At 60.2% G+C, this 17,557-nt stretch overlaps 1 protein-coding gene across 1 annotated transcript; it reads right to left on the minus strand.

Moving 5' to 3' along the window:
• Nucleotides 1–820: 820 nt before the first annotated feature.
• GRIN2C (glutamate ionotropic receptor NMDA type subunit 2C) lies at nt 821–17,126 on the minus strand. The gene is made up of 13 exons (XM_081028915.1): nt 17,010–17,126; nt 11,857–12,344; nt 9,154–9,752; nt 8,715–8,829; nt 7,556–7,767; nt 7,239–7,404; nt 6,728–6,881; nt 5,366–5,491; nt 4,836–5,065; nt 4,325–4,485; nt 3,580–3,767; nt 2,488–2,720; nt 821–2,049 (listed from the first exon to the last, which is right to left on the minus strand). Exons 2-13 carry the CDS (start codon nt 12,253–12,255, stop codon nt 997–999), a joined length of 3,636 nt encoding a protein of 1,211 aa, XP_080885041.1. The 5' UTR covers nt 12,256–12,344; nt 17,010–17,126; the 3' UTR covers nt 821–996.
• Between the last annotated feature and the right edge of the window lie 431 nt (nt 17,127–17,557).

Raw genomic sequence — 17,557 nt, forward strand, 5'->3', positions numbered from 1 at the left:
GTGACAGAAAGGAGGTAGGTCTGGCAGCCCAGAGGGAGCATGGGTGAAGGACTGAGACGCTGGCTGCTTCTCTAACCTCCTTTCCGAGGAGTCCCAGCACCAGCGAGGCTGAGTTGTGCCTGACCCTGGAAGCCACCGGTGCCAGGCTTCCAGAGCCAGCGCAGTGCAGAGAATGCAGTCGGCCAGGGCCCAGGAGAGCCCAGCAGGCTCCCCACAATAGACGTCCCTCTGCCGTTTCCACCGTGACACTTGTCAGGTGCCCAGGTGGGCCCCTGGTAGGACAGGACACCCATAGCCCCTGGCACCAGCCTATCTTTTCAAGGACACTGAAGAATGAACTTCCTCGCCACCAGAGCCCCCGTGCTTAGCACATTTGTCACATCCGCACTAGGGTGGGCGGGAACTGGCGCTGAATACCAAGTGGCGTCTGCCGGCAGAGCCCTCTCTCAGCCTCACTGCCCAGATACTCCCTCAGAGGGAGCTGCCCGCCTGCTCTGGGTGGGCACTCTGTCTGGGATACTCCCATGATGCTCCTCTTGCCCACAGACTGTGATGTGCTCCCTCCAAGAATGAGGCAGCAGGACCAGTGGATTGTAAAAGGTTTAATACCGCAGCGCTGAACAGAAACTCCAGCCAGTAGATCGAGGAGTGGGACAGCCCTGCCCCAACCCCGAGTTCCAGCCTCTGTGCTCCCACACCGAGTCCCCTGCCACCATGACCAGGACCTGGCTAACAGCAGGGCAGGGTACCCCACCGAGCCCTGTGACTCCAGGTCCAGTGGGAAGGGCTTTGCATGATAAGAGGACAGCAAGAACCGAGCCCACCCCAGGACCTGAGGTTGCGGAGGTCACTGAACTGACCATGAAAGACAGTGTCACAGGCCCCACAGCCAGGATTTCATGACAGAAGTCAGAAAAGTCCAAGCTTGCCTGCCCCCTAACCCTGGCAGTGCCAGGTGGAGAATCCAGCTGGCCAGGAACCAGACTAGCTGACACCTCACACTTCTGACTCCAAGCTGTTGATCCGCCTCCAACTGCAAGGTCCCGGGAAGCTGTGTGTCCCACAGGCCACCCTTCTGACCTCTTCCAGCCCCCCATTGTCCCTGCAGCCTGTGCTCAGCCCCAGAGTCCTGCCCCTGTGCCTTGGAGGCCCCCAGTCCCCAGCGAGCCAGGGGCTGTGGCTGGCACAGGGTGGGAGGTGAGGGCAGACAGCCCTCCAGCAAAGTGGCAGGTGGGTTTGGGTGTGGAAGCAGGTATGCTGTCTGTGTGGCCAGGCGGGGACCCCTGCCCACACGCCCTCTTGACAGGCCTCCCTGTAAGTTGGCAGCCGCATCGACTGCGCCTGCGCCAAGCTCCCACAGGACAGGTGGGCACACCCTGTGGGCAGCGAGCTGGGCAGGGAAGAGTGGCGTGTGCGCGGGCCCCGGGCCCAAGCAGCGTGCAGCAGGGCTTCCCTCCGAGCCAGCTGCTCCGGCCCCAGCAGGGGCAGGTCCTCGGGCTCCGGGGGCTCTGGGAAGAGCGGGAGGAAGGGGCGCCCCAATCGGTGGGCTCTAGGGAAGGAGCTATCGTGGCAGCGCTTGGGCGACAGGGGGCGCGCCGGGAGCGCGCGCCTGTCCGAAGCCAAGAGGTGCCGTCCGCCGCGCCAGGTCCGCAACGGCCACTTCGCCTCCCAGGCCCGCCGGCCCGACACCCGGGAGACATCGGTCAGGGGCGACCCTGGCGTCACGGGGCGTCCCAGGGGACGCGGGGCCCTGTGGCCCCCGCCTGGTGGACCGCAACCCTTGGGGGCCGGGTCGGGGGGCGGGCCGGGCGTGGGCGGCCGAGGGCCGCGGCAGGCGGGCGGCGGGGGCGCGCGGCGGCTGCCCCAGTTCTCAATGGTGCGCGTGGCGCGGTCCAGCGAGCTGCTCACGCCCGCCGTCGTCACCATGTCGCGCGCCGCCTGCAGCATCTTGAGCACGCTGGCCTGGGCCGAACTGGTCGTGAGGTCGGGGCTGGGTGGCCGCGCGGGGCTGGCCGGGCTCTGCACTCCGCTGAAGCAGCTGTAGATGCCCTGCGCAGTAGGGAGGACACAGGCTATGAGCAGTGTCCCCCTCTCGGGCCGCACCCCGCCGCACCCCGTGGGAGGCGCCACCCCGGACACCTCTGAATCCCAGGGGGCAATTCGCGTTTGTTAAGCGCCACCTGCGTGCCAGGCACCGCTGATGTGAGTTTACCGAGCAGCGACGTGCGACTCCAAGAGGTTAACTCCTCCTAAAGTCACACAGCTTGTACATGGCAGGGAGGACTCCAGTCGGAGTCGGCCTGGCTGCAGAGTGCTGCCCTGCCTGTTGCAGAAGGGCTCTGCTTCTCTTTGGCTGTGTGATGCTGGCAGGCCATGCCACTTCTCGGGCCCTCGGTTTGCACATGTGTCAATGGGGCCATGGCTAGCTCTGAATGTCTGGGTTGGTGCCCAAAAGCTGGTGCTGTCTAGGGCGGGGCGGGCACCTACCCTGCTGAAGGCCAGCAGGAAGTCCAGCCGGGACGTGTTGGGCACTGAGTGACGCAGCTTCCAGTAGACGAGGTGCTCCCAGGCAAAGACCAGCAGGGCCAGCCCCATGGCCACGAGCAGCATGTAGAACACGCCGGCCATGTTGTCAATATCCAGCTTGCTGCTCATCACCTCATTCTTCTCATTCTGGCAGATCCCCGAGAGCCACACTGTCTCCAGCTTCTGTGTCTCCCCTGGGTGGGGGGCATACTTGGCTCAGGAGGGACCCTCCCAATGCTCACCCAAGGCTTGAGCAAGGTAGGGTCTGGGGCCAGGGTGCCACCCTTTGTAGGACCCCACAGGGCATGATGGGGGTGGAGGGTGTCAATGAGCAGGAAGGAAAGCAGAGTGGGGGCTGGGGTGGGCGATGCCAGCCTTCGACATACCCACCCCCCACATGGCCCTTAGAAGCTTCCTGACTGGGTAAACGTTATCATTCCTTTATTCGTCAAACACGTATTGATGCCCTACATGCCAGGCATGGAGCTGGGCACACAGACTAAAGGCCTGGGCCCGAGGAGGCCACAAGCACCTTCACTGTCATCACCACTATCATTACTCTATGGTACTGATGGAAAATCAGACCGTTACTTAGCTAATAGGGTTGGAACTCGAAACTCAAAGCTCCTCTGGGTTTTGCGGGCAGGCTCAGCTGGACCCTTCACACAGGCAAGCCTGGGCCCAGGCTCTGACTGGGCGGGGCCTTGGCACTACCCAGGTAATCTCAGGGTGGAAAAAGAAAAAAAGGAGTTCAACCCCCGCTCAACACCCACGGTGTGGCCTGAGCTCTTCCTGTCTTCCTGGCCTTCAGCAACCTCCAGTCCTATTTCCTCCAGTCCTATTTCCTATTTCCAGTCCTATTTTCCTGGCAAACTCATCTCTTCTCATCAGGTCTCCATTCAGTCCCTTCAAATACACCCCCCACACTGCCCCAACCTCTCACCCCACAGACCTCTCCCTGCCCACAGGCCTGGGGGGCTCAGAACGGTGAGATGCTCCGCAGCCATCAGGCAGCCATCTGACCATGGGCCCACCCCCAGCAGCAGCACCCACCGTCCCCCAGGAACTGCAGGAGTGCCAGGTCTATGGCCCGCTTCCAGTGGGAGTCCTTCTGCATGGCGATGCCATAGCCGGTAGTGGCAAAGACCTTGCCAGAGCCAATGGTGACCAGCTTGCAGCCTTCGTCCTTGCCTGCCATGTAGTTGAGGACAGCAGCATCGTAGATGAAGGCGTCCAGCTTCCTAGGGACAGGAGGAGCCCTCAGGCCAGGGATCACGTGGGGTAGGGACACCAAACCTGGGGCCTCCTGGGGTCTGGGCCACATGAGCCCGCTGGGCACCACCCAGGAGGGAGGGATAGTCAGAGCCTTCTCTGGTTCCCTTGGGTCCTGGATGCAGAGAAGAGCCCCTCTCATAGCTTGGGGACCCCACCTCTCCTCACAGAGGCCAAGGGCCTCTCTGCCCCCAGAGGACACACCCTCTCTGCCCAACCCTCGTTGTCCCGAAGACCCTAAAAAGGTCACAGCTACCACCTAGGGCAAAGCCGAACTCTGGTCACCACCTCAGCTGCACATCTGGATTGCATGCTGGGTATCCATTTTTGCTTCAAGCTTCACTCTGCCCTAAGACCTCCTTCCCCCTGCCCCCAGGAGACCCACCAGGAGTCTCCCCAGGAGTCTCCCCAGGACAGCCCAGCCTCGCTGTCCCCACCTTGGGTTTCCCAGGAAGGGACAGAGCTGAGGCTGGTCACCAGGGAGACGTGTGAGTAGAGACAGAAGGGATGTGCAGGGCTGACCCACCCCATCTTGAGGCTGGTGAGTGCGTCCTCCACCGAGCGCTGGTTGAACTTGACCATGTGACTGTGCATGTCACGGTAGTTGCTGCGGATGTTCCGTTCCGTGCTGCCATTGGGCACGGTGCCGAAGCGGAAGGGTGGGTATTGATCTTGAGGCCGCTGAAACTGCGGACAGAGGGCAGCGCCATTTGTGACCCTTAGCCCAACCTTCCAGGCATCGTCTCACCCCAACCCCACCCCCATAGTCTACACTTGCATAGTGAGAGCAGAATGACCTTAGATTCTGTCCAGGCCACTCCTGAGTTACAAATGGGGAAACTGAGGCCACGGTAAGGAGAGACTTACCCAGGGCCACTCATTCATGGGACCTGGGCCATCTCTCCCCACTCCCAGCCCCCGCCTCCCCAGCTCCTTCCTACTCCGGGCTCCAATTCAAATGCTACTGACTCCGATTGTCCTGTGTCCCACCCAACACCTGTTCCTGCCCGTGGTCTCCCCAGCTGTGGCCCTAGAACCTTCTTGTCACTGAGGCCAGACACAGTGTCAATGTACTGCTCCTGGATCATGAAGGCGGCCAAATTGGCGGTGTAGCTGGCGAGGAAGATGACGGCAAAGAAGGCCCAGACCAGCACCATGATCTTGCTGGTGGTGCCCCGGGGGTTCTCGATGGGCACCGAGTTGTTGAAGACCAGCGCCCACAGCAGCCACACAGACTTGCCAATGGTGAAGGATGGGCCCCCGGACTCTGGGCGCGAGAGAACAGATGCTGGAGCTCCTCTTGTCCAGAACACAGGGGCTCAGACCTCAGCCCACCCAACTCCACGGCTCCTATCCCCACTCCAGCCTACGTGGGGGCCCCCTCCCAGGCCATCCCCGCTCCAGGGCAAATCAACTCACCTTGTTTCTCTCTCGTGTATCTGATTGCCACCCCCCCCCCATGTTGTGCAAAGGATCTGGCCTTCTCCAAAGGGCCCCTGGGGCCCTGAGCCCACCCTCCGGGTGTTCCAGCCCAGCCTCCTCCTCCCAGGCCCAGGTGAGAGCTCACTCTTGCCGCTGGTGAGGTTCTGGTTGTAGCTGACGGGGCTGAAGTACTCAAACATGAAGACGGTGATGGCCACCACGGTGAGGCACATGACAAACATCATCACCCACACGGAGGGGCTGTAGGGTTCTGGGAACAGAGGGAGGGGCTCAGAGGCCGCCACGCTGCTCCTCCCACCCACAGCCCAGAGAGCTCGGTGCAGATAGATGGGTCCATGGGTCAAAGTAGGGCCCATTGGCCCCATGGACTGAGCAGAGCTGCAGAGCCCCAGGAGAGCCCCCACCCCCAGGGGAGGTCAGGCCTTCCAGCATTTTTGGTCTCCCCCTCACATCTGCCCTGGGACAGGGTCCCATAAGCCCATCCTAGGACACCTCCCTTCCACTTCACTCTTCCCCTGGCTCTCATTCACCCTCTCTCCCCTCCACTTCCTTTCACAAAAAGGTCTACACCCACACTCCTTCCCCTTCTCCCATTCCCCTGCCTGTATCCGGTTTCCCTCTCCACCCCTTGAGCCTAAGCCCACTTTTCTCCATCCTCCTCTCCCCGCTCACCAGCTAGCCCTGCTGACCACACCCCTGTTCTGGAACTCCCATGCCTGGCCTGGCATGGATGCGCTGGTTGTTCTGCCTGGAATCATAGCCTCTGAGGCCAAGTCTTTCTCCTCAAGCTACTGACACAGAAACCGAAGCCCAAGGAGCTGGGAGACTGTGCTGAGGTCTCTGACAAGTGGTTTCAGTCTCCCTGACTAAGGTCAGCACTTGCTCGTTTGAGAAGATGCCCATCTGTGAAGTGGAGTTTGCTGTCTTCCCTGTGGCTGAGGAGCCCTGCTCAGAGAGGTTCAGTGCCTTCCCAAAAGCCACACAGCAGGAAGGGGCAGAGCCGGGATTCCCTCCTCTAGCCCATACTCATTGCTCTCTGTTCAACTCCACATTGCAAGTCCCAACTTGACCTCCCAACTGGACGCTCTGGGAAGGCCAGGACCTTTTGTGGGGCCTAGCACAAGGGGCTACCCTACAAATGACTTCCTAATCAAGTCAGAAACTAGCACCATTTCCCATGTTCTGGGTGCGTTACCCCAATTCCCCAAGGAGCTTCTCCCCTTGTTCTGCTGCCCAGCCCACTAGGCACATCCTGAAGCCAGCCTGCCTTACTGGTTCTCTCATCCCTCACGATGGCATCACCGTTTATCCCACTCCCCCTCTGTCCCCACCCTTACTCAATACCCAGGCTCAGAAGTACCCATGGCTGCTGTGCTTGCCCTCTGAGGGCCCACGCCAAGCTCCCCAGCTCGACCCAAGCTCCACCCATCCACATTGTGGGTCCCTCTGCCTGCCCCAGAGCCATCCCTGCCCACCCGAGCCGCACCCAGAAAGGCCGAGGGGGACACGGTGCCATTGCTGCGAGCCACCATCACACTGATACCCGTCTCCACGAAGGGCACGGAGAAGTCCACGATCTCGGAGCGCTCCTCGTTGATAGTGAGGGAGCCGATGGCCATGTCTGCTCGCTTATAGTACACCTGAGGACCATGGGGATCCAGCCCAGATTGAAGGAGGGGCTCCCACACGCTGGAGCGCTCTCCCCAGCCGCCTCCGGGCACCCCGTGCAGCACCCACTGCTGAGTCATTTGTTCCCACCTGGGGTCCTCAGAGTTCCACTTTCAGTGCTGACCACCCCAGGGGGCATCTCCGGTGACAAGCCAATCTCCTCTGTCAGCTGGGAGACCCTTAGTGGCTGGGCCTGGGTCCCACTCTGACTGATCCCCAGCACAAGAGGAAATGCCTTAGGGACAGCTGGGGTGGCTAAGTGATGCGTGGACCCTGGCCAGCAGGTGGGCTGGCAGGCGGGCTCAGGTGGACCTCGGGGGCGGGCCTACCTCCCCAATCATGCCGTTCCACACGCCGCGCACCCTCTTGCCATGCTTGCCGTTTGTCACCAGGTACAGGTCGTAAGAGAACTTGACCACCCTGGCTAACTTCTTGAGGATGTCAATGCAGAAGCCCTTACAGCAGAGCTTGGTATAGGGGGCTGTGTCACCGCTGCTGCCACCAAGAGACCACCGGGAGTCAGAGCCAGCAGCTCCTCCCACCTGGCACGTGGACCCCGCCCCCAGAGCCAGGCACAGGACACATGCAACACCTGCCATCACACAGCAGCACATGGCTCACAGCGGCCTCCCGTGTTCTCACCAACCTGAAGGTGTGGTTGCTCTGCCTGCGGCAGGGCACAGTGTTGCGCACGCAGCCGCCTGTGCCAGGGTCGGGGCTCTCCACAATGACGAAGGGCCGCTCTTCCAGCGTGGCCACCGTTAGGTGCCGGCTGTCCACCACGGGCTGCAGGGAGGCGCTGTAGCGAGGCCACACTGGGTACTTCATGTGCAGGATGCCATGGTCCCAGCGCCCCACCTGCAGAGGGCAACCAGCCTCAGCCGGGTACCTGCACCCCTACTACTCCCACCCTCTAGCTGGGGCCTCTGGGTGAGACCCGCCAGGGTCATGAAGCCCCCTCCCACAACTAGGGACGCATGGAGCAGGACAGAGCAGGGCCTGAGACGGGAGCATTTGGAGAAGAGGAGAGTCAGGGCCAGGGGCCAGGAGGGAGGGGGCCTGCAGCTACCTCCCCGGCTCCCATCCCTGCACTTCCCAATCCAGCCTCCATACTGTCACTAGCCCACAGCATCTTCCTAAAGCCCACACCTGAGTCTGTCTCACCATACTCGTTTTCCCGACCTCAGTATAAATTCCTTAGCAAGCACTTGAAGGCCTTTCACATTCAGGTCCAATTACCCCCATTATTCCACTTTTCTTCCTCCGTTTCCACACCCCCAAATACATCACATAAAATTGCCCCAAACCTTCCTGCCCTTCTGTCCATACAAGGTTAGTATCTCTTCCTGGTGAGCTCCTCCTCAACTCTCCACAGCCCAGCCCAAACGTCCCAACTTCTGTGAAGCCTTCCCCAGTTTCCTCCTTTGAAGGCAGAATTAATTCCTGCCCCTCCATTCTACTCCCTTAATACTTTGCACACATCTCTACTCAAGCACCGATCTCCCCAAATTCTATTTAATTATATGCCCGCCTGGCCAGCACAGCCAGAGGCAGGACTGTGATAAGACAGCTTGATAAGTTCTGCAGTGGAGGGAGGCCAGGGTGTTGTGGTAGCCCAGAGCTGAGGTGCTTCACCCAACCTGGGGGACCTGGAAGGCTTCCCATTGGAGATGTTTCAGCTGAGAACTGAAGGATGAGGGGCTGGGTAAGGGACAGAAGGGACTCTCTGCTCAGCTGTGGGCACAAGAGGGGCTGGGAACAAAATGAGGGGAAACAGAGGGCCCCTGGGCTCACCCCCTTCTCACCATCTCCCATAGGCGGTGCCGGTTGAGGGCGATCACAGCCATTGTGGGCTGCACCAGGTACCCACCAGGGCTGAAGGAGAAGTCTCGGCCCTCCCAGGTGACATTCAGTAGGTATCTGCAAGCAGGGAGAGGAGCCAGGATGTCCCCTTAGCCCTGCCTGCAGCCCTGCCCAGGACCACAAAGCCTGTCCCCCACTTCCTGGCTCACCGCCGACAACAGGGAGCATTTATCCTGTACTCACTCTCGTTTTCCTGTGCTGACCCCTACAATCCTCACCTGATCTTTTTTCAGATGAAGAAACTAAGGCCCAGAGAGAGGAAGTCACTGGGACCCAGGCACACAGCTGGTGGGCGGTGTAGCTAATGAGTCCAAGCTCACTGACACCCAGGTCCCCTGAGGCTCACTCCCCCTGACTCACATGCCCTGGGCAGGTGCCCACCTGTAGAAGGCCTCCCGGGCAGGGCTGACGGGCCCAGGGTGACTGACGCAGTTCCCAGCCGGGGCAGGCAGGGCGCCATGCTGGCGCTGGTAACCGTGGGCCCCCAGGGCCAGGATGGCAACGCCGTCGCGAACCTTCTGGCGCAGGCTGAGGCGCCAGCTCTCGGTGACGACACTGATGAGGCCCACAGGGAAGACGGCGGGCGGCGCGTCAGTGCTGCCCAGTGCCAGGCTGGGCACCAACCACACGTGCCCAGGCCCCACCAGGCCGGCCTGCGCCGCCTCGGCGAAGAGCACCTCGGCCTCCTCGCGTGAGCAGTAGGCCACCAGCACCGGGGCATCGACCTGGCGCAGCAGACGCTGGGTGCGCGCGCGCGTCCCTCCAGGGCCCAGCTCCAGCGTGAGCACCTCCAGCAGCCGCCAGCCCGTGTAGCTGGCGTCGGCGACGGCGCGCACGCCCTCGAGAAAGAGGGCGTGGCCCGGGTGCAGGCTGGTGATCACGGCGAACGCGCTCCAGTCGTACTCCTCCAGCACCTTGAACAGCACCTGCAGCTGCTGCTCCAGGGACACGCCTAACTGCAGGAAGGCGGAGCCCGGCTCCTGGGGACGGGGTGGGGCGGGGCCTGAGCGGGGGCAGGGCGAAGCGAGTCCCGCCCCGCGCCCCCGCCCCCACCTCAGCCCCCTGGGTCAGCCTCCGGACGTCCGTGCGTCGGAAGGTGCTGGGCGGCCCGGGAGCCCCGCCCCACTCCCCCTTCCCCCCGACCCCGACGTGCTTTCTAACCGCTGCACCCGTTAGATGACTTGGATGCAGGGCCCCCACCCGACCGAGGCCGGAGGACAGCATCACCGTCACCTGGGAGCTGGTTGGAAATGCAGAAGCTGGGGCGCATCGCGCACACACTGGATCAGAATCTCTGGGGGTGACGCCCGGGAATCTGCATTTCAACAAGCTCTTCAGGTGATTGTAGTTTGGGAAGCGCTGCCCCAGACCAGCTGAATTGGAATCTTAGAGATGGGACGCTGGACTTGAGTGTTTTTCTAAAACACCGTGAGGGTGGAGGACCACCGTTGTGGGAGCTAATGTCGGGCCCGAAATCACCATTCTCCACAGAGCCCTGGCGATGAGAAAGTTCCTCCCTCTCCACTTCCGCCACCACAAATGCCCAGGGTCCTGCCAGCTGGAGCCTGGGCTTAATGCAAACCACTCCTAACTGTGGGCTCCCTGCTGCTCCTGCATCCCCTCCGAGATTTCACCATACTGCTACTGTCCCAATCATTAAAAAAAGAAGAAAATAAAGCAAATCCGGAAAAACAATACAGGACGGATAACTCAGTTCCTTCAACAAACAATTGCTAGAAAAAAGAGCTGGAGGAAGAGCCTAGAGACTTAAACTCAGAAGCTGAATCAACCAATTGTCATGTGGGAACGAACCCACTTTGGCTCCTGATTTAAGCAAACAAACTTAAAAATAAGCGTCTATGATATTATGAGACAATGGGGAAATTTTGAATGGTGGCTGGATATCTGATGATGTTAAGGAATTTTTTTTTGTTTAGATATGATAATATACGGTGGGTTTTTTAAAGCCCTTATCTGCTAGAGATACACACAGAAATATTGATGGATGAAATAATAGGATGTCTGTGCTTTGCTTCAAAATAACACAGAAGAGGGGGAACTGGGTGGGGGTAGGGATGGGGGTACATGAAGTCATTATACTCTTCTACTTTTATGTGTGTTCAAAAGTCTCCGTAAAATAATGATCTCCATAAAATAAAATAAAAGTCTTTATAAAATAAAAATACAAGCATAAAAGAAAGGCAAATCAGTCACCCCTGAACACATTCTTTGGTTCCCCACTTACTGAGGGTAAAACCCAAATGTCTTTCGATGTAGTTGGGATCCCACTTCCCTCCTCCAGGTTTCTTTCTGTTCCTCAAAAACTCGGAGCTCCTTTCCACCTCAGGGGGTTCACACCACCTGATCCCTCTGCCTGGAACTCTCCATCACACACACACACACACACACACACACACACACACACACGCACACACACACACACAGCATACCAGCTCCCCTTATCCTCCAGATCTCAACTTCACAATCCTTTTAAGACATCTTCTCTGAACAACCAAACCCCTACCCAGACCGGGGCCCCGTCTGACTTCCTGATGGCATCCTGTATTTTTCCTTCAGAACACTCATTCTAGTTGTGATCGCAGATGAATCTGTGTTTAGAATATTCTCCCCACAGGATATATGCTCTGTGAGAACATGTCTCCCCTATGCCTCAGACAGTGACGGCCCCTGGATGCTGTCCCTGCAGGCTGAGTATATCAGGTCCCATGCCCAGCCTGGTCTTCTACCCCTGGGTCTGGAGCCTGACCAAGGAAGGCCGGAGAAGCAGAGAGAAGGTGGGCCACGGCTGCCACCACAGCCAGAGGTGGGCTGGCCACCTGCCCACCTTTCATCCAGACACAAATGTGAAAGCAGCCTAGAAAATGTATCTTCTAGAACATCATGCCGGCAGCCTTCTCCTCTCTCACCCATGTCACGCCCTTAGTCCCCACCTGCCTGTGGGTCCCACCCAAACCCAGCTTCCCAGGACCTAAGTCTCTCCCTGGCCCAGACTCAGCCCCACTCCCCCAGCCCCAGTCTGGCTCCAGGCCCAAGGGACTAGGGGACCTGAGTTTAGACGGGCACCTTGGGGGTGAGGACCACAGCGGAGCCGCCACTGATGCTGAGGATGGGCACGTGAGTCTGGGAGGAGATGAAGTCAAGAATCTGGGCCACGGCCTCCGTGCCCACGTTGTCCTCAAAGACGATGCCGTGGACACGGGCAGCTCCCAGGAGCCCACAGATCTGCGTGAGGAGGCTGCTGGGGTTGGTGTTGTTGACCCCCACGGTGAGCGGCTGGATCTCCAAGGGCAGGTCCAGGAAACTCTGGGGGGTGAGGCGGGTCCGGGCCTGGGCCTGCAGTGGCCCCGAGCTGCCAAACACCACGGCCACCGTCACAGCCTGCTCGCCCTGCCCCGGGCCCAGCCCTGCCCAGGCACCGAGGAGTGAGGTGAGCAGCAGGGCTGGCCCCAGGGCCCCACCCATGTCCACTGGAGGGTCCTGCAGAGAGATCAGGACAGGCACAGGGAGGGAGACAGAGGCACGGAGAGAAAAGATGAACAGACAGACAGGAGCTGAAGGCCGGAGTCGGAGAAACACACATCCGGAGGATGAAAGAGAAGAGGGGGAAACCTCCCTCCACAAAAAGAGGCAGAGAGACAGACAGACAGACAGACAGACACAAACAGACAAAGAGAAAGAGACAGAGAGATTAGCTGAGCATCCCAAGGGCAGCCCAGGGGGCAGGGGCTGGGAAGAACATGAGCCACCATAGGTGCTCATTACTTCCATTCGCCTATTGAACGGCACTCTTAGCTAGAAAGATCAGCCCTTTAGAAACTCATCCATCTGGGTTCTGCCTGAGGAAGGTACACTGAAAATGCCAGTCTGGTATCCAAATGTATGGATTTGAGTTGGACAGATCCAAGTTCAAGTCCCAGTTCTTCCACTTACTAGCTGGGTGATCTTGGGAGGAGTTGCTCATTTTCTCTGAGCCACATTTTCGTGCCTGCAATACTCACAGGACCAACTCCACAGCTGTTATCACTGTCACCTAATCCTACAGGTGACAGCCCCTCAGCCAGGTGAAGGAAGGCAGCTCCCTGCCCCGATTCTCCATTCTAACTGAACCTAAACTGAGCTTGCATGGCCCTGCCTGGCACCGAGCGCCCTCCTCCTGGGCACTGGACATCCCTACACTTCCCCCTATGGCCCCAATTAGCAGCAGCTCTTTCACAGCAGGGGTGTGACACAGTGACCTGTGCAGGACTTGGGGTCACTCTCTTACACCTGAGCTGTCTTTTCTAAATTAACCCCAAGGCTTGACGTGTATCCCTGCTAAACAAATGTCATTGCTTTGGGTTGGGACCATGAGCCAGGTGAGTGCTGCCCCTTGACATAGCTCTCCCTCCCAGCTGGCCATTGGACACAGCTTTCCTGTCCTCCCATCTTCATCACATCCCCGACAAAACTTCTGAACAGGGGAGAGCTAAAGAGGGACCAGGATGGGCCTGGTTTAATTTCAGGCAGAGAAGACAGGATTTGGAGCAGAAGAGGGAATACGGTACTCATTTCGGTGCCCTTGAGATCATACCCCCCAGGTATGGTTTCCTGGTACACTGCCTTAAGATATCATCCCGGAGACATGGGTGAGTCTAGGATGGGACCTAAGTATGCCAGGCTAGACACCATGTTCATCCACCATCAATCAGGGATCGCAGGTTACACCTGCAAAGGGCACTGTCGTGCTCACCCCTGCCCGCACCTCCAATCCCTGCAGGTTCCCTGCCCTCTGGGAAGCCCCAGCCTCCCCACTTCTGCTAGAAATGTGGCTCATCAAGATATGCTGTAAATGTAAAATACACACTGGATGTTGAAGGCTTAGTAAGAAAAAAAGAAAGTAAAATATCTCACTATTTTATATAGATCACATGTAGAAAAAATAATATTTTAGATACACTGAGTTAGACAAAATATACTATTAAAGTTCACCTGTTTCTTTTTACTTTTTCTAATGTGGCTACTAGAAAATTCTAAAGGACACATGCAGCTCTCGTTTTGTTTCTTTTGGACAACAGGACTCTAGATGAAGGACCCAAGCCCTCCCTCAACTCCAGGGGCACTGCCCCAAACACGCTCTCTCGTGGGAAGGTGTCCTCTCAGATTGCAGTGGAGGAGCACAGGAAGTTAAGGCTGGGTGTACCTCTCACCAGGAGTGATCACAGAAAACCTCTGGAGGGGGTGCCTCAATCAGGCAAGTCTGAGCTGCAAACAGCAATAGGCAGATTCAAGGAGATTGTCCCTGTGTGTCACTCAGCCTCCCCCAAAGGCCAGGAGGGTCATACCACAGCCTTGGCCCAATGCAATCTCCCACTCACCCCTCCCCCTGGCCTCCCACCTCTCCACCTCCCATCCACCCACCCCATCTACCCCACTGGCCACAGTACCTGTCCTAAAATAGCTGTTGTCTGGTGTCCACAAATGCAGCCCAGACACCTTGGTCCCATGGACAGGGCTCCACCTATCCTGACTGCAACCACTTGTCCTCCTCTCTGTGGACCCCCCCTCTCCTGCCAGTCTAGTGGCCAGACAACCCCACTGTCCTCATCTGCGGGCTTTTGCTCTGCTGTTCCCTCATGCTGGAACATCCTCTTCCCACTGCCTCCCTCTTGACTAAGACAAAATTCCAGAATTTTCAGAGCCCAGCCTAAATCCCTCTCCCACAGGGCACCTGCCTTGGTCTACCCCGGCTCAGAACACCTGGGATGAGAAGACAAGAATCCAGGTAGGGCTTTAGGCCAGGTGCGCTTCTTCCCATCCCTCCGCCACCTCTCTTGGGTGGGGGGAGCTCCAGGCTATGCCTCTGAGGTGGCTCGTGCTATATTTGCCCCCTCAGTGAGGCCCGACCCCACAGTGGACTGTTGTCTAAAAGACCCCTGCCCATCCATATGTGGTCCACCCCGTTCACAAACGCACTAGGTTGCTTAATGAACACATGGACCCCATAATGGCCCAGAGGAGGGTGCCATTGGTCAGTTCCAGGGGATACCCAGCATCACCTTAACTGGCCTGCGCACCTCCACGTGCTTAGGGTTCTTCTCTCCCCCTCACCCCGGCTCCCCCAATCTCAGGCAGGCTGCGGCACACCGACCACGTACGTGAGTGTGTGTACACACACACACACACCAGACAATGAGGGCTCCCCCCTTTGCCAGGCCAGGAACCCACCAGTCCATGCTGCTTCTGGGGAGCTGCAGCGGAGGGACCCCGGCTAACTGAAGACCCATTACCCTTTCGGTGAGCAGCCTCTGCTTTGCCGTCGGGTTTCCCTCCCTTCCTACTGCGGAGCCAAAACCCAAACACAAGCGTCAGGGGAGAAGACCGCCCCTCCATTTTAACCGCCACTGGTACCAGCACAGAAGTCTCCTTCCCAAGACCTACTCCCAGCCTCCTGGCTGATTCAGCTCTGCTCCTCCGGGGGAGGGGAGGTGCCCCGCCCCCCTCCCCTCGACAGGAATCTCTTACACTCGGGCTGTGAAGTTCGCGGTATTTTTAGGCCGGCGATAAATAATTCATAGGGAACGTGGCATCAGGCTCCCCCTGCAGGAGGAGGGGGCGCGAGCGGAGAGAGCCATCGTCACTCGCGGCTCAAGGAGCTCAAGGACACTCGCGATGCGGCGGCCGGCGGCAGCGGCAGCCACTCCAGACGCGGGGACCCGCGCCACGCCTCCTGGCGGCCAAATTGGGCACCACGTAGCCCGCACCCCCCACAGTGCTGCTACCCCTGGCGGGGTCACGGGCTCCTAGGCCCCCATCCCTACGCCCCGAGGGTGGGGTGGGGCGCAGCTGTCCTGGCAGGTGGGGCAGTGGGCGGGGTACAGCCCAGGCCTGCCCTAGGGCCTGGCGTAAACCTTGGAGTCCGGTTTCTGGCCGGTCCCCTTCACGTTTCTATTCAAATTCCTAGTATGGAGTTTAGAAACAGACTCAAACAGACTGGCACAGCCAGAAACTACACGGACACAGAGCAGACAGAGCAGACGAGGCCCAAATAAGTTCTTTCCCTCGATTTCCCCATGGCTCCAGGTTGGGAACAGAGCCAAGGCAGTGCCACCATTGGAGGTCTTGGGGGTTGGAGCCAGAAGTCGCGTCGGGCGAGCAGGCCTAGGAACCAGGGTGGAGCACTGGGGTGAGCACAGGGCCGGGCGGAAATTCCCGCTTTCCTCACCTAGCAGGACCTTTGGATGGGTCAGGGGACGCGCCTTGGGGATTTTCTGGCCGCTACGTGCGTCTGCCTTCGCATGTCCCCGGCCCTGCCCGCCTAGACCTAGGCACGACCCGCCTTCTGCAGCAGGGGGCTCGGCTTTCCCTTCCCCGCCGTCGGGGATCGTGGTCCAAGCCCCGGGAGACCAGAGCAATCCGCTGGTGTGGCAGCCAGGGCCCAGCGCCCGGGGGGGGGGGGGGCTCACGGCTCTCTCAGGGCCCTCTCCGCCCACCCTTCCTTTCGCGTTCTCGGAGCCTGGGTCCGCCCGGCACGGGCTCAGAATTTGGGAAGATCCCACCACCGCGTGAAGCCTGCGCTGATTCCCTGGGATCAGAGGAAGGAGCGTCAAGCTTGGAGGAGTACCGGAAGGAGAAGGGCTGGGAGGGGAGGGCCTGGGGGGCTCACAGCTGGTAAAGGGGTGGGGGTGTGAGTGCGTACGCGCGCCGCAGGTGCTCAGCCAACCTCCCGGAGCCAGGGGGCCGGGCTCCTGGAGCCACTCACAGCTCCCCTCGTCCTGCTTAGTGCCCGCTTCAGCCCCCTTCGCTCTGGCGGAACCCAGCGGCGACCCCCACTCCCCGCCCTAGCGGCTTCCAGCAGCAACAGTTGGGGGGTCCGGCAGCCCAGACTCCGGAGTCCCCGCACCGCCCCTTCCCCCATGCTGCCACCGCGCCAGGCGAAGGAACTGGAGGGCTCCGGGACCCGGGAGACCAACATCTTGGGCGCCTTGCCCGCGTCCTTCCCTCGCATCCGCCGCGCTCCTGTCACCTGTCTCTCCTCCTCGCCTCCTCTCCACCCGTCCGGGTCCAAACCCCAGGCCCGGCCCCCGAGGGTCCGGGTGCCCCGCTGGCCCCTCCTTCTGCGCTGGCCCGACTCTCCCCGGGTGTCCCCCGTCTGTCTCCGCCGTCCTTGCCCGCTCGGTGCCCAAGACCAGCCCCAAGTTGGCGAAGTTTGCGCCCCCAGTTCGCAGCTCGCCACTCACCGGGAGGAAGGGGCGCTGCGCCAGCGCCCAGAGTCCGCGCCGCCCGCCTCCCGTGCGGTGCATGTCCCGGAGCCTCGGCTTCGCGCGCTGGCGCGTTCTGTTAGCTCGGGGGGCTCCTGAGCCGGGGGCGCCTCGGGGCCGGTGTCCGTGGCGCTGCCGGGCGCGCCGGGCTCGGCCCGCCCCTGCGCCCCTCCCGAGGCCCGCTCGGTGCCCAGCTCCGTCCCGGGCTGAGCGCCGCGCCTCTGGCTCCCGGGACTCGCCAGCCGGCTGTGGCGGAGCGCTCGCCGCCGCCCGCGCTGCCCGCCCCACCCGGGGCCCACCGCCTCCGCCCCGCCCCGCCCCGGCCCGCCCGCCTCGCTGCCCGCACCCGCGCTCCTCCAGCACCTCCTCGCCACGGGCGTGCGGATGTCTGGGTCCCTTCTCCCCTCTCCAGGACTGTGTCCCCAGACCCGACACTCGGGGCCAAAGCAGCCTCAGAGAAAACACCGGCCAGGAGTCCTGGGTTCGAGTCCAAAGCTCACTAGCTGTATGACCTTGGGCCAGTTAAT

Source organism: Rhinolophus hipposideros, assembly GCF_964194185.1.
Source record: "Rhinolophus hipposideros genome assembly, chromosome: 20".
Lineage (NCBI taxonomy): Eukaryota > Metazoa > Chordata > Mammalia > Chiroptera > Rhinolophidae > Rhinolophus > Rhinolophus hipposideros.